Source organism: Magnolia sinica, chromosome 12 (genome assembly GCF_029962835.1).
Source record: "Magnolia sinica isolate HGM2019 chromosome 12, MsV1, whole genome shotgun sequence".
Lineage (NCBI taxonomy): Eukaryota > Viridiplantae > Streptophyta > Magnoliopsida > Magnoliales > Magnoliaceae > Magnolia > Magnolia sinica.
This window is the reverse complement of record NC_080584.1, coordinates 82,044,609-82,060,690: the sequence shown is the minus strand read 5'-3', so window position 1 is coordinate 82,060,690 and position 16,082 is coordinate 82,044,609. Positions and strand designations below refer to the sequence as shown.

Sequence of the window (16,082 nt, the reverse complement as noted above, 5' to 3'; positions counted from 1 at the left end):
TGTTGTAACTGTGAGATATAATGGGTATAAGCTACATCAATATAATTAGTTTCACAATGCATAACATCAACTTGAAAGGAAATCATAAGTACCAAACAGTAGTTTTCCAAGAAGTTATGGACACCGAAATTTCGGCAGTCTAAAATGGTTGTATATTCTCCACTGTACAACTTAACACAGTCCACCATGTATAGCTTTCAATTTCCGTACTAAAAACAAAAAAAATAAAAAATAAAAAAATAAAATAATTGTACAAGTATGAAGCACGCTAACTTATGTGTGATTTGGAGATGATTAGATTGTCATATCACCTCCTAGTTTATCAATGACCATATCTACTCTAGTCATAAAATCTGGTAAGAATTGAAAAGAAGCAGCATCATAAAACACTAGAAGAAAAGATACTTTTACCTACGAAACTTTTCGTAGGTAAAAGATATTTTTTTAGGCAAAAACTTTTACCGGGGAAAAACTTTTACCCACGAAAAAAAAAATCATTGGCAAAGATAAGATTTTTGCCGACGAAGCCAAAATATTGACAAATCTTTTTACCTATGATTATTTTCGAACCTAAAAAGAATTACAAAACTTTTACCTACGAATTATTTTTATAGGTAAAAATTAAGACAAAACATTTACCTACAAATATTTTCGTAGCTAAAAACATTTACAAAAATTTTACCTACAGATTATTTCGTTGGTAAAAAATTAAGACAACTTTTACCTAATATTTGCAAATGTTTTACCTACGAATTTCCTTCGTAGGTAAAATTACGACAAAACGTTTACCTACGAATATTTTCGTAGGTAAAAATATTTATTTTTACAAAACCTTTACCTACGAATAATTTCGTGGCTAAAAATATTTACATTTACCTACAAAAACTTCGTTGGTAAAAGTGTTTTTTTTTTCCCCCTCTTCCAGCACAAAATTACTGATATACACCTATTATGTAAATGTTTCATCATATTTACATTCACATCCATTAAAACTCAAAGTACATAAATCCATCCAAATATAAACTGCATCCATCAACATGACATTCATTCACACATAAATACATATAAGTTTAACATCATAAATAAAATACAAAAAATCACAAAGATGAAGTTGGAGATGTTGGAGATGGTGTCCATTGCCGCCTATAATGAAAACATATTAATTTTCTCTAAAAAATGACATTATTATAATTTAATACAATTAAATTTTATAATGGAAGGATTTTTACCTAAATGTTGCCGGCTCTAGGATGTACCCAAGATTTCGTCGCCTGTCGACGGTGAGTCTCTCTGTTCCACTCAATGTGCAAAGGAGTTTCTGCACTTCCCAGCAAACCCAATTGGAAACCATAGGGGGTGCATTTAAGTAGAGCATAATGGCAATATGTGCCATATTCCAAATGGAACCAAAGGTCTGGGGCAAATCAAGGAATGGAGACTAAAAGGAATTTCAAATTAATAAGGGGTTCTTCTTGTTCTTCTCCTATTTTTTTCCCCTTTTTTTTTTCATTTTTTTTTTGGCACCCTACAGCATATCCATAAAACTAAAATATCTCAGTAAGAATTTTCAAGTTACCAATCACAACATTTCAGTTGCATCAAAGATCAAAACAAGAAAAAGAAATGCCAGATGAGGCATGATGGCTTATAAAGTAAAAATTAAAAAGAGTAAGGAGCAAAAACAAAAACTAAATTAAAGAAATGGGCTTACCTTCATGATCTTGAGAGAAGGAACCATTTAAAGCAGGAGCGGATGCCTCCCCAGAGATTATACCTGAATAAGAGCATCATGTAAAGAGAACAACCAAAGAAAAAACCTAGTTTGACAATCCAAAATTACTAACCATAACCATAATGGAATTATGCATAATGGCTAGGAATATGACATGGCATTGCACTAACTGCAAAACACATGCACATCCCTGCCATTAATAGACCGACTCAACAGATTAAACTATGGGCCCTAAGCTCCATGGAATAGATAGTTCTAGATCACTTTCTGCAATTAATTGATGTGACAATATAACCACAACAGCAACAACATCACCATCCCAACTATTTAGCATCAGATTTGTAACTTACATTTTTTATTTTTTATTTGGATGAAATGCCTTGTTAAAGAAAAGAAAGAACTATAGACCAATGAGCCCTACAGCTCCAAAGAAAGCAACAACAACACCCCAATCCATGCAACACCATCCAAAGTCAGCATTACGAATCCTGTTTTGCTAATCACATCCGAAACATGAATTCTCAAGATTACATGTACAACCAGCTGCCCCCGTGACATCAGCTCCACAACACAAACATAACAAGCATATTTAGTGAGTTAGCATTCAACACTCCCATCAAACTCAACATGGACTTCCAGGTCTTTAACAGAGACTACTTCGAAAAACAGGCAAGAGATTCATGCTGATGAGTTTTCAATGTTCGAATAACACTTCTCTAAAAAGGACAGCCTTGGAAAATGAGAACTTGCAACCCACAACTAGAAGTACAGCATGGCCCATGTTTTTATGCCCTCGAGACTTTTTCCTTTTTCCATATTTGGCCTTGAAAATATCATATCTTTTTTTCAAGGAAACGCTTGTAAAAATGGGTCATAGGTGAAGTTCAGCAACAGCCAGTTGAAGGTGATCGGTCCTCTAAATAAAATATGAAGTTATGAGGACATATTTGTGTGCATTGGTGACAATGTTGTTCAATTATGTGAAGTTGGTTTGAGGCTTCAATATGTAGTCAACTGCATAAGGAGTCCATACCTTAGTAGTTTATAAGTTATGAGAACATATTTCTGTGCACTGGTGACAATGTTGTTTGATTATGTCAAGTTGGTTTGAGGCTTCAATGTAGTCAAACTGCATAAGGAGTCCATACCTTAGCAGTTTATAAGTTAAATTCAGAGACATGTACTAGAAGCAACCAAGATATAGCAAACAAAAGCAATAGCTACTGAGTGTGTGTTGGGGGGCGTGCGAGTGTGAAGATGATGTATATGTGAAAAGATGTTGGGGAAATTAGATTAAACCAAGAAGAGAGGTGAAATGGAATCAAACTAACAATTTTGATGAACTGGTGCATCTGTATCTTTCAATGGAGACTGCTTTTCTGCACTAGATCTTGTGGGCCACTGGTCCATGGGACGAATAACCAGTGCCCTTGGATTCTCCCGATGAACGAAAAGAGCATCCGCCTTTGGTGTACCTGGTGTTTCTTCATCGTCACTTAAGAATGTTACCTGCATTGAAAGAAAATTTGAGAAAGGCTTAGAGGGGCTGTCAGAATGATATATTTTACGAACTTTTGTTGTATTTCTCTGAGGGAAACAGTCACACCTTCAGACCATCATTTCTAGGATGATATTTCCTTGCCGGCAACCTAATCCTTCTCTGAGACAAGTGCCTAGGAGTCAGTAAGGGTGAAACTCTGACAAGAGTGGGCTTGTTGCCAACCTGTTTGTAAACAATTAAAATAAATAAATAAATAAATAAAAATAAAAATAAAATCCCACGTCTTCAGCCAAAGCTCATCATTTTATCTACCCACGATGTGTGTAATTCATTGCAATGTTCAAAATCACAGGCTAGAGTCTAGACTCAATTTTTTGGTCTAACTATTTCCAAGTTCAGTTCAATGAAAGACTCATAGATTTATAAAGAGTTCCTTGAACAGTTGCATAACCCAAAATGTTAGACTTGATGGTTAGAGCCTGCCAAACAGAGTCGACATAAAAAATGCATGTCGTATAACAAAAATCACTATAAGTTCGAATTTAGGCCCAGATTTTCAGTAGATTACTTACAAGCATGCTAGAAATTCCATATTGGACAGAGGGTGCTGAGCCAGCACGACCAATCGACATTTGAGACATTGCAGGGAGTGTTCCAAATGAGTTTTCAACTGGCACTAGTTGCGCGATCACATTATTCTGACTGGCAGCACTGTCATAAAATAAGAACAGTTGTAAACCAGCTCCAACCATCAATGCATACACAAAAAAGAATGGATGGCAAGAAATCATATTGTGGTGAGATAGCCACATTAAAAACAAGAACATCCTATCTTAGAGCAGATGCAGTACCTTTGATAAATTTGAAACTTTTCTAAATTTATTCATCAAAAGAAAAACATTCAGTATTCAAATTTGACTAGTCCAATGAAAAATAATTAATTTTTTGAGTAAACATCAATAGGCAAGAAGCCACAAGCATGTAAAGGTAAAATGACAAAGTGTAATTTTGCTCATTTACAAAAATCAGGTGTATCAAGAACCAAGGATCGTTTCGCAGATTTTCAGGAACTATTGATAAGACCAGCTTATAACTGATAACCCTTGCTTCTTTCATCAACCATAAATATCATTCTTTATATATATATATATATATATATATATATATATATATATATATATATATATACGAAAGATGTTTCAAATCATTTCAGAGAGAACTAGTGTTAAGGTCAATGGGGAAAAAAAAAACTTCCACTTTCTAAAATCTAGATACTTTCAGACATCCAACACATTGGATTTGTTTTCCTTTTTCCTCAAAGTTTCCCGTATGTTTAGTACTAGAAATTGTCAAAACCAGCTAGCGACTGTCTTCATTTAAGGTTTAGGTTATAGGTTATAAGTATAGGTTTAGGTTTAGGTTAAGGTTTACGTTTAGGTTATAAGTATAGGTTTCGGGAAAAATCTTGTGCTAATATCAGTTATTGTATTTTTCTGGATATTATCTAGAGATATTCAAAATCTTGGCGATATTTGACACACTGCTAGATAAGTCATCTAATCGTGCACAAAAGATAAAATGAGACAACCTTGCATGAGTAATATAATAAGATTCTCAATGTGTCCCTGTGTGGAGGCTGGGTGTTCAAAAAAGGAGTAAGTGCTCTGGCATATGACTCGGAAGCGTACACCTGCACCACAACCCTATGCAACTCTATCCTACAAAGATGGGTACTCCATGCCTTTTGGAGGATTCCTTATCATACTGCTCACTGTTTATATTAGGATATTGCATTGTTGTTTGAGAATTAATTGTTAATCTTCAAGTAGTTAGTCTTCAAGAATAGACATTATATAATTCTATGTAAGAGATGATGAGTCCACAAACATTTCGACTGAGGCAGCTACAGTTGCTAGGTTTCTCTGCTAGAAAATTTCTGAAAAAACCAATTCCAGAACTCATTGGGACATCCTCCCAAAACTGAACAGTTTTACTATTTCCCAAAGGGAAACTGAGATTCTCTAGAAATTTATGTCTTAAGCTAGCTACCAATTTCCAAAGCTATACAAAGATGAGACCCTCATCCACTACCCCTCTATTTGCACTCCATACTTGTTGGCAATCACCTCTCTCTATAGATTTTCTTGCTCCACTCCAAACCGTGATATCCATTTCCCTAAAAGGAAAATATTCGTTTGCTAAAACTTCCAAAACCTCGCTTCTCCTTCCTGATCAATCAGCTTACACAAATCATCTCACATGAGTAAATGAAATTTGCATTTTACTTTTGAACCTTGCCATAGAAAATCCCACCTTAACTTTTCTAGCCTAAATGACATTAATTTTATACACTTAAAAAGTGACATGAAATAAATTGGAAGATTTGACATAGCCGCTTTAATAAGAGTCAAACAGCGACCTATAAATACATGCTTACTTTTCTACTTCACCAACTTTTCTTCAAATCTCTCATCACCTGAGAATGGTTCTCTGCAGATTGGTTAAAACTGACGAGCTGAAATGCTTTGAAACTTTTGCTGACTTCTTGTAACTGATCCTTGACCTAACATGTATGATGGCTGAAGCAATCATGCTGCTGAAATGCCGTGGAACTGTTGCTGATGTCTTGTAACTGACCTAACATGTATGATGGCCAAAGCAATCATACCACCTAAACACGTTTAACTTATTTACATGTAAATGTGTTAGAAACTAGTGATGATGACTTCCAACATGGTGGATACACTGGAATTGCCTTGTGGCACTTAATAATAAGACTTCTTATAGGGCATGCAAGTCTTCTTATAGGGTATGATGGCTGACCTGCCCAGAGATGCCATGTGAGTTGGGATTTCATCGAAGTTTTAAGACATTGAGGCAAATTTCTGAACTTCATCTAGTTGTAATTAAAATTGCAAAGATCTCTTGAGTTCTAAATTGATAACATTTAAGTCTGTTGTACGAAGCATATGAGTTAATTTTTACACTAATTATAGGTTATCTCTTGTTTGTATGTGCAGCTTGTGCCTGAAGGCTATGTATTTGTGAAGGGGGACAACTGCAACAACAGTTATGACTCTCATGATTGGTATGTCTGGAGATCACAAACCAATGAAAATTGTTTGTTTGATACAAAGATGTACAGTAAGTACTCCGGAAATATGTTACGAAGGATAGCGAGCTGCTATTTACAGTCTCTTACTGCTAAATACACCCGCCGTTTCTACTTTTGGTTATATAACAGTGGAATATTTAGCATTGGAGTTTTGTTAAGCTCACATGTATGAGGAATACCATCTACATGCCGCCTAATATGCCAGCATGGCCAATATGCGCACTATACAAGCCATCCATTGGGTGAGTCTAAGTCTGTAGGTGTTCTAACTGAAAAAATACATTGTCCATTCAGTAGGTGGGCCAAGATGTCAGAAACAGTTGGATGGGTTTAAAAAAAGGAGAAGAAAATCAGCCAGGTTTTCCTCAGCCATACATTTTTTTCATAAAGTTTACCCAACCTGACAGAGGCTGACCTGATTCTTGGGTGAAAACAATCTACATATTGGCATCCATCTGGTATTGGAGCTGGTACCAGCGAACCATGCTGGCACATGTGTGGCATGTACATGAGGCTGGCTGGTACACATGTGGGCTTATTAGCAAAGACCTTTAGTATTTGTATAACCAAAGAAAGGATGGGCGTGTTTAGTGGTGAGACAGGTGTGTTTGGTGTTAGTGTGTGATATAAATTAGTTATTGCCAGAGGACCCATGGCTCGCATGTAACAGATCCTCAAAAACAACATCAGGGAAATATATCAAAGATCTCAACAGATAGTAACAGATCTAACAACAAATCACAAAAAACCAAAAAAAAATGTGGGCCCATTTTTTTTGGTAGTGTCACCACAAATCACATCAGGGATTCCTCTCTACAAAGCTTAGTCATGGAAATCTATGCCTTGTTTACAAGAGGATTTCTATCAGACGATTGTAGGAAATTGGCGATGGAATGTGTATTATTACTGTTCGTTTCTGAAAATGTTTGGTGTAGCACTGTAGCATTATGTCATGCGCTTCCTAGGTTGCATCCAGTGGCAGATGAGAAAGGAATATTTGTCTCTCAAGTTTCAGCAAAATAAGGGGCCAAGTAAACTGGTATACAGGTTTTACGAGGGCTGTATCAGATGAGGAGATCAAGGACTTTATTCGTCTCATGGGATGCCTAGATAAGCACATTCCAAGAGGAGAGGGATGAATGGAATTGGAATCTCGAAAAGAATGGAAAGCTTTCTGTTCAATCCTCTAACCCAATGCTAATGGGGGATTTAAATAGTCATACGAATGCTCCCACAGCATATGCATGGAGGAATCCGCACACCCCATGGCATGGTTGTGTTTAGTTGGATTGTAAGCAGGGAAATTTTAGCAATTAATCATCTGACAGGCAGAAACTTATCATTCCCAATGTCTGTACTCTGTTTTCATGTTGAGAAAATGGCGGATCTTTGTTCACAAATTGCTGGAACACAGCAGAGATTTGACAAAGCCAGCAGTCTATTTGAGATGGAATAAATTATTCCCGAGTGAATCCATAATCTCTTTCAAGCTAGCAAGGGATACAATGTAATCTGATTTCTCCAAAATGCTCCAAAAATCAGATTTCATAGGCATCCAGATGCACTGCCCTTCCAAATGTTGACACGTAACATGAGATGACAAATAAAAATGCAGCAGCTCCTCAGTGCTGGTAACAAACACCAACACTGAGAAAAAGCCTTTCCAATTCAATTCTCCAATAGAAACCTCTTTCAGAGAACAGCCTGGGATCCAGAAATGTGGGCCCACCAGTACATTTACCACCCAAACAGAAAACACTACTCAGTTCCATCAGCTCATTTCATATTTCCATACAAAGTCCAGCATTTTTGAAGCACATTTCAGATTTTTCCCTCAAAACAAAAGAAAATCACAAATTTCATACCCGATCACATCAAATCCACTCATATCAGACCACAACACGAATCCAATCATCCAGATCTCACCGCCAATAGAGACAGAAACCACCACAAATGAAACCAAATCCATGCATTTCATGAAGAAAACGAATCTAAAACAGAAAATCCAATGTCAGAAAAAAGCATATACCTTTTTTTTCTTGGAATTCTTGCAATGGCGCCTCTCAATCTAGCAACAAAGAGGGAAACCAGTAGTTCCAGATGCACCGAGACAAGTCAATGATGGAACTCCAATCGAGATGATGAAGGGTCCTCTGAGGTTTTCTGAGGTGATGAATCTGAGAGAGAGAGAGAGAGAGAGAGAGAGAGAGAGAGAGATTGGGGACTGAATAGAGAGAGGGAGGAAGATGAGAGAGTTGGAGCAAGATCGGGAGAGAGATAGGGTTAAGGAACGGAGCGTGCGTGCGCGGGCGAGAGAGAGAGAGAGAGAGATTCAGAGATTTGGGGGTTTTTTTTGGGCGGGCCTCTGTTTTGAGAGCACGCCCAAATTTGGGCCGGGGGTCTGGTATGGCTCTGTGGGACCCACCATGATGCGTGTCAAACATCTACCCCATCATTCAGATGCATCATCCTATGTTGGGCCCAAGGATTAAAAATCAAATCAATCTATGACTTTTATGGGCCACACCACATACAAAAGTTGAGAAGGATTACCCTCCATTAAAACGTTCATAATTATTTTTTGGGCCCACAGATATGTGGTCCACAAATCCAGCCCATCTATTATGTGTGTGCCACTTGGACGAGGGGTCATACCAAGTTTAAGATGCATCCAAATTTCAGGTGGGGCCCACCAAGTGCTTTTATATGTTTTAGGCATGTCTTCACATGATTTTAGATGGTATGGCCCACTGGAGTTTCATATATGGCTGGATTTTTGGGATATCCCATAATTTAAAGGGGACCCATCAAATGCATGGTGTTGATGTTTGACACACATCATGGTTGGGCCCACACAGCTTGACCTCATGGGGAAGGCATAGATTAAACACATACATCACGTGGGCCCACGGAATAAATGAAATTAGGATTTAAAAATGATACTAAATAAAATTATTTAATTGAGATTTAAAAATGAAATTAAGACTAATAATATCAAATATTTTTGGAAATTTGGAGGATCTTGTAAGGTATGGACATATTACATGGTAATATAAATCTCAGGTGGACCACCCCATTAAAAACTTCCTAAGGTCCGATGTAAGGTTTATTTGCCACCATTAATGAATGGATCAAGTTGGTTTTTGTTTTTTCCCATCATCTGGGCCTGTATGACCTAATCAACAGATTGTATGTCAAATAAAAAGTACAGTGAGCCTTAGGAGGGTTTTAATGGTGGATATCCAATCGCTATTGTTTTCATGTGGTGTGGTCCACTTGAGATTTATATCCCTCTCATTTTTTGTATCAAGCCCTAATATGATATGTAAAAATGGATGGACGGCATGGATGAAACACATGCATCATGGTAGGACCCACAGAGCACCGACCACCAGCCACTTCGTTTCCCTCTTGGACGCCCTACAGTGACGTCACCAGGTTTAAAACCCTCCTTATTTGTTCCCCTTATTTGTGGTGTGGTTCATTTAATTAATCTTTGGATATGAATCATTTTTGGGATAAATATCTAAAATGATCTCGAAAAATGGATGAACAATGTGGGTTAATCCCGAATTTTCGGTTAATCCAAAACTCAAATGGACCATGCCACACGAAACAGTGTGGAATAATGATTTCCACCGTTGATACCTTCCTTGGGCTTATAGTAATGTTTATTTAACATCCAACGTGTTCATAATATCAAAAAGATATGAATGAAGAGAAAATACAAAAATATCCTATAACCTAAACTTATATCCTATAAACTAACCTTAACCTAAACCTAAAACCTAAACCTTAACCTATAACCTAAACCTAAACCTAAAACCTAAATGTATTCTCAAATCCCTAAACCTAAACCTACACCTAATCCTAATCTCAACTCCCTAACCTAAACCTAAACTTAAACTTAAAAACCCAAACATAAACCCGATCTCGAACCCGAACCTGATTTCCTAAACCTAAACCTTAATCTATTCTCAATTCCTTAACGCTATGAATAATTTTTTGTATTTTATTTATAATGTTAAACTTATAGTATTTATGCGTAAATGAATGTCATGTGGATAAAATTGTTTGTGCTTGGATGGATGTAGTTTATGTTTGGATGAAAGTAGTTTATGTTTGGATGAATTTACGTAGTTTGGGTTTAGATGGATATAAATGTGAATATGACGAAATATATTATATAACAGGTGTATATCAGGAAGAATATGATGAACTATATTGTAACAAGTGTATATCAGGAATTTTGAGTGGGATTTATTTTTTTTTAAAAGACTTTTACCTACGAAATATATTTCGTAGGTAAAGGTATAATTTAGTAGTAAAATTCTGGCATTACCTACGAACCATATCGTGGGTAAAAGTCTGAGACACTTTTTTTACCAATGAAATAAGCTCAACGAGTATATTTTTACCTACGAACGATTGCATAGGTAAAAGTCACATACACATTTTTGAGCTATGAAATCTTTCGTGGGTAAAAGTCTCCCATTTATGTTTTTACCTACGAAAATAGTTGTAGGTAAAAGTCTCATGGACGTAAACTTTTTGATTTTTGATTTTTTCAAAAATTCAAATCACCTTTACCTATAACAATTTTCGTATGTAAATATGGCTTTTACCTACCAAATTTGATTTCGTAGGTAAAAGTAGACCATTCGGAAGGTTGCAGGGCGGAGAAATTAAAAACACTTTTTACCTACGAAAATTGTCGTAGGGAAAGATAAGAATTTGAAACACCTTTTACCTACGAAAATATTCGTAGGTAAAGATGTAAATCATAAGTAAGCACCCTTTGCCTACAAAAATTGTCATAGGGAAAGATGACTTTTACCTCCGACAGTTAATTTCATCAGTAAAAGTAAACTTAAGTAAACTTTTTGATTTTCTGTTAGATACCTTTTACCTACGATATGGCTTTTACCTAGGTAAAAATATTTTTTTGTATTATTTTCGTAGGTAAATATGGATTTTACCAAGGTAATTTTTTTTTTTGTAATTAGAAAAATTGAAAACACCTTTTACCTAAGGTAAATATGACATTTACCTACGAAATAAACTTTCGTTGGTAAAAGTGAACTTTACTGAAAACACCCTTTACCTACGAAAATTTTGCAAAAATGACTTTTACCTACGTAATAATATTTCGTCGGTAAAAGTTTACTTTTACCTACGAAATTGTATGTCGTCGGTAAAAGTCATCTTTGCCTACAAAAATTAATTTCGTCGGTAAAAGTTTCGTAGGTAAAAACCATATTTCTTGTAGTGAAAAGGAGTAAGAATAGACTTCTGACCAATATGAATATTGGGTCGTTCGTCTAATCCATGTTTAACTCCTGATCCATAGCAATTAGACCAACTGAATGAAGAGTCTAGACCTTACTGAAGACTAATTACAATATGGGAGGACAGTGACTTCCATGCTATTGGGAGCTGATAAATAGAGCCCATATATATCATGGGGAAGAGCTCTTTTTTTGTGTTTTTTTTTTTTTTTTCCCTTTTTTGAAGCAAATAGTGAGGAAGAGCTTTGCTAAGCCCACAAACGAGCACAGTCAACTCATGTTCACACCAAAACATGTGATAGCATGGCACATATGTATGATCCAATCCATCCAGCAAAAGGATCCCACCATCTTGATGCCTTGTACAAAGAATCAAGTCGATCTAGGCACAACCTTCAGATTAGAAGCAGAGAACTAGTAATGAAAGAAATTCACATACCATGAAAAGAAGAATCAGATATGCATCTCTGCAACTAAAAAAGTTCAAAATTTTAAAACTACACAAACAGAGAGAATGTCATACTAAAGAAACTAGTAATGTTTAAAAAAAAATAACGTGACTTGGGACATCATATCAATTTCTTCAGGCACCTTTGGTGGCTCTGCAATATTCGTAAATCTCAGTTAAAGAAATTGTTGATGGGAAGTCTTCCAAAAGGATTACCTCGAAGAGAATGTTGTTTCAATATTGGAATTATTCAAATGAAGGTTTTCTATGGACTGTTGTTAATGCAAAACATGCAAATGGATTTGGAACATGACTGAGTCAGCTCGATATTGCTAGGCTTCAAGTGTACCAACAACAACGGTTAACTCAGTCCAGTTACAAGTCAAGCCATGATGAGTTATTGAACACTGTGTACACCTGTAGATTTAGCATGCCAAATTCTAACATGTAAATATAGTTTGCATATCTTACCATTTCATGTTCAGTCAAACAGCTAGTCAATAGTTCAGTGAAGCTAGGAGGCAAAGCTGAGAAAACAGTTCCGAAGTTGTTGTCAAGTAATGGCTGCTAAGAACACTCAAGTTGCTCACTGTCAACTCTTGAAACATGCATCTCGGTATGATAACTAACATCAGGTTTTACAAAGCTTGACTCCTCATCAGTTCTGCAAGATAAGAATTTGTATGACTAATGCTCTTTCTTTTTACGTTTTACAGAAACTCAAATTAATCAGCCAAATGGAGTATAAAGAAAATAAAGATGCATCAAATCCTTTGAAAAATTCTATATTACCACATTAAAGCATCAAAAAGTATTTACACTTAAAAAAAGTAAGAAAGAAAGAAAAAGAAAAAAAAAAGGGAAAAAAAAACTCAATTACTTTACAGAAAGTAAAAAGTAAATCAACAAATGTTATCCAATGAACATTTACGTGAAAAATAACATTAACTAGTAAAAAGGCCAACTCAATGGCTACAATAATACCTTTGGGTCATTAAGCTCTCCAAGATGTGGCAACCCAGTGATTTTGGTTTCCATTAGAATTATCAAATTGCTTCTTAATGTAAAATACCATTAGCCTTGGAGAAAATCTTTGGTGTGACTACATTAAGAAGCCAAATTCTTCTAACTATACTCTCCTCCATATTCGTGAACCACATACATGTATTTATCAATAGAAAAACCAATTTCTTTAGAAACATGTGTTGCATTAAGAAGTCGGATGATTTGACCTATGAGGTTTTGCATCTGGCAGTACTTTGGCAAGCTTGCATCTCATCACCATACATTCAAAACATGAAATAATTTGTGGGATATAACCACCTTATTAAGTCAATTGAAATATTCAACAAACAAAACCAATTCAGGGCCAGCAAAACAAGGCCAACGATATTTACTCCAAAAATTCTGCCATTTCTTACACATCCACTCTCTTCTAGATTCACTATATATATTCTTGAGTAAAGGGGCATTAAGGTAGGATAATGATCGAGGGATTTCATTACCAATACTTTTTATTTTTATTTTTATTCATAAATGTGTAAATAACTCCCATAGGGCTACAAAAAATAGCTCATTACCCTAAATCTCCAAATACAATTGAATCCCCATCAATGAATGACAGTGCCATGGATCACACCCTCTCGACTCTAGCTGTTGAACAATCTATCCAAAGAACATAGAGGAAATCAATTAAATTACAGAGCCCCCCTATAAAGCCTTTCCCCAACGATTCTAGAATTCCTCTAAAAAAAACCCTCACATTATACCATGGCCAAATAATTGAGTCTTGGGATTGGAAAGGATGCCATGTCCATCTAGCAATGACATGGAAAATGGATACATTTAAGGCCCCATAACAGCTTACAACCCATGAAGGCACCCCCAACCCCATTTAAGACACTCCCCATGGATTTGGATTTTGCAAAAAATTCCCCACCACAAACTATGGAGTTTGTTTCTCCAAAGAAGGTATTATTTGGCAAATCAACCAAACCCCTTCTAAACTCTAACTTTTGATCATTGAGAAAATCAATTGAATTACAGAAGCAATCTATAAAGTCTTTCCCTCAAGGATTCTAAAATTTCTCTCCATAGCCCCCATATTATACCATAAGGAAGAATTTGCCAAATAATTAAGACTTCGGATTGGAAAGGACTGCGCGTCCATACAACAAAATGACATGGAAAAAGAACCAATTTAAGATCCACAAACCCTTTACATGGACAACCCCAACCCCATTTAAGAATCTCTCCATGGATTTGGCAAATTCCCAACTCCACAAATCCATGGATTCAAAGCTAAAAAATTCCGTCCAGGAAAAAAAGAAGAAGAAGCTCATTGCGCTAATTCTCCATATGCAATTGAATCCCAAGCACCGAATGCCAACACCATGGATAACCCCCTTAACTCTAGTTTTTGAACAACCCACTAAAAGATCATAGTTTTTTTTTTTAAAAGGTAAATGCACTTTTATTGAAGAAGTGCCAAAAGGCGAAACATTACCACAAACGCCCAACCATCTCAAAACCAAACACTATAATTGGATGGATGACATTAATGTAAGCGACATCAGTCAGGGGATCCACGGAAGCCGCACCCTTTTTCTAGCCCTGAAGAGGATTTTACTTTTTAATGGTGGGCATTTAGTTACCACTCTTTCTTGTCGTGTGGTCCACACATGATTTGGATCAGAATTCCATTTTGGGTTCATACCCCATATTCATATGAAAAATAAAATAAAAATAAAAATAAATGGATGAACATTGTAGATATAACATGAACATAATGGGGAAAGTGCGTATTGGATTGCAAATAGAAATCAGCAAGGCAACACCTCAATAGGCATTACCCTCAACTTTACATTCCTGCTTCAGGTATTATACACAAGTCTAGGAAAGATAACTAATCAAAATCAATTTATGGAGAATTACTACTGAGTTAAGAAGAAGGTTCTTCTCAATATCACCTATAATCGGGTTCCTTAAACACATGAGGATCATTACTCTGCCTCATCAACATCCATGCCATTCAAATCCTTGAGTAGATTGTTATTTTGGCATATTAAAACATCTATATCATTCATAAGAGAAAAAAAAAACCTCAAATAAAATGTAAATAAAATATAAAAAAACCCCAATCCAATTCTAAAAAAAAAGAAGAAGAAGAAAAAAGACAGCAATATGAATATTCAAAAGGGAAAAAAGAAGAAGAAGAAAATCATTCTTGCATACCTAAAATGGACGCAGATTATGGCGTCAGAGAGGGAAGTATTCGTGAGATCAAGAGATAGGGGATGGTTAGGGAGAGAAGAGGTGTTCGTGAGAGGGGAGATCGAGAGAGAGAAAAGGGGGGTTCGTGAGAGGGGAGATCAAGGGAGAGAAGAGGGGTTAGTGAGAGGGGAGATCGAGAGAGAGAAAAGGGGGGTTCGTGAGAGGGGAGATCGAGGGAGAGAAGAGGGGTTCGTGAGAGGGGAGATCAAGAGAGAGAAAAGGGGTGCAGGAGATCGAGTGTCACACCCCAAACTCAGAAACTGAGCTCACAAAATTCCCGATCACCGAATCCCGTGCTGACAGCCTCCGCAGTACCCCATTCTCGACTCCTAGCGTCCATACGCCAGATTCCGATCCTGCGATGCTACAAGGAGGGTTTTTTTTTGTACATTCAACTCGTAATAAGCATAACCACAAGCATACCCAAATCACAAAGGCAACATCATCATCACATATCCATTAATATAATCAGTTGAGTACAATACTGAAAGGAAGATACATATATCAAAAATCGAAGCTCCAGAGGTCCGCTGTATGCCCAAGCTCAATGCTGCTGCAACCTATCATCATCTGCACGCATCTATCGTGCATAAGCTTATAGAAAGCTTAGAGGGTGGTGTAAGTGTGTACACAAGGTAAGTGCCCAGTATTCAATACAATGCCGAAAATAGTGGTAATCCATAAATCGTACATTACCAGAATAAGCAGAAAGATTGACAAGATCA

General features: G+C 36.4%; 1 protein-coding gene and 1 long non-coding RNA gene across 2 annotated transcripts; both read right to left on the bottom strand.

Moving 5' to 3' along the window:
• Positions 1 to 1,253: 1,253 nt before the first annotated feature.
• Positions 1,254 to 3,228, bottom strand: LOC131220679 (uncharacterized). The gene is made up of 2 exons (XR_009158773.1): positions 3,064 to 3,228; positions 1,254 to 1,318 (listed from the first exon to the last, which is right to left on the bottom strand). It is a non-coding gene; the product is annotated as an uncharacterized LOC131220679 (long non-coding RNA).
• A 53-nt stretch (positions 3,229 to 3,281) lies between these two features.
• LOC131220678 (nuclear pore complex protein NUP98B-like) lies at positions 3,282 to 4,352 on the bottom strand. Its single transcript, XM_058215458.1, has 2 exons — positions 3,806 to 4,352; positions 3,282 to 3,455 (listed from the first exon to the last, which is right to left on the bottom strand). Exons 1-2 carry the CDS (start codon positions 4,058 to 4,060, stop codon positions 3,333 to 3,335), a joined length of 378 nt encoding a protein of 125 aa, XP_058071441.1. The 5' UTR covers positions 4,061 to 4,352; the 3' UTR covers positions 3,282 to 3,332.
• Between the last annotated feature and the right edge of the window lie 11,730 nt (positions 4,353 to 16,082).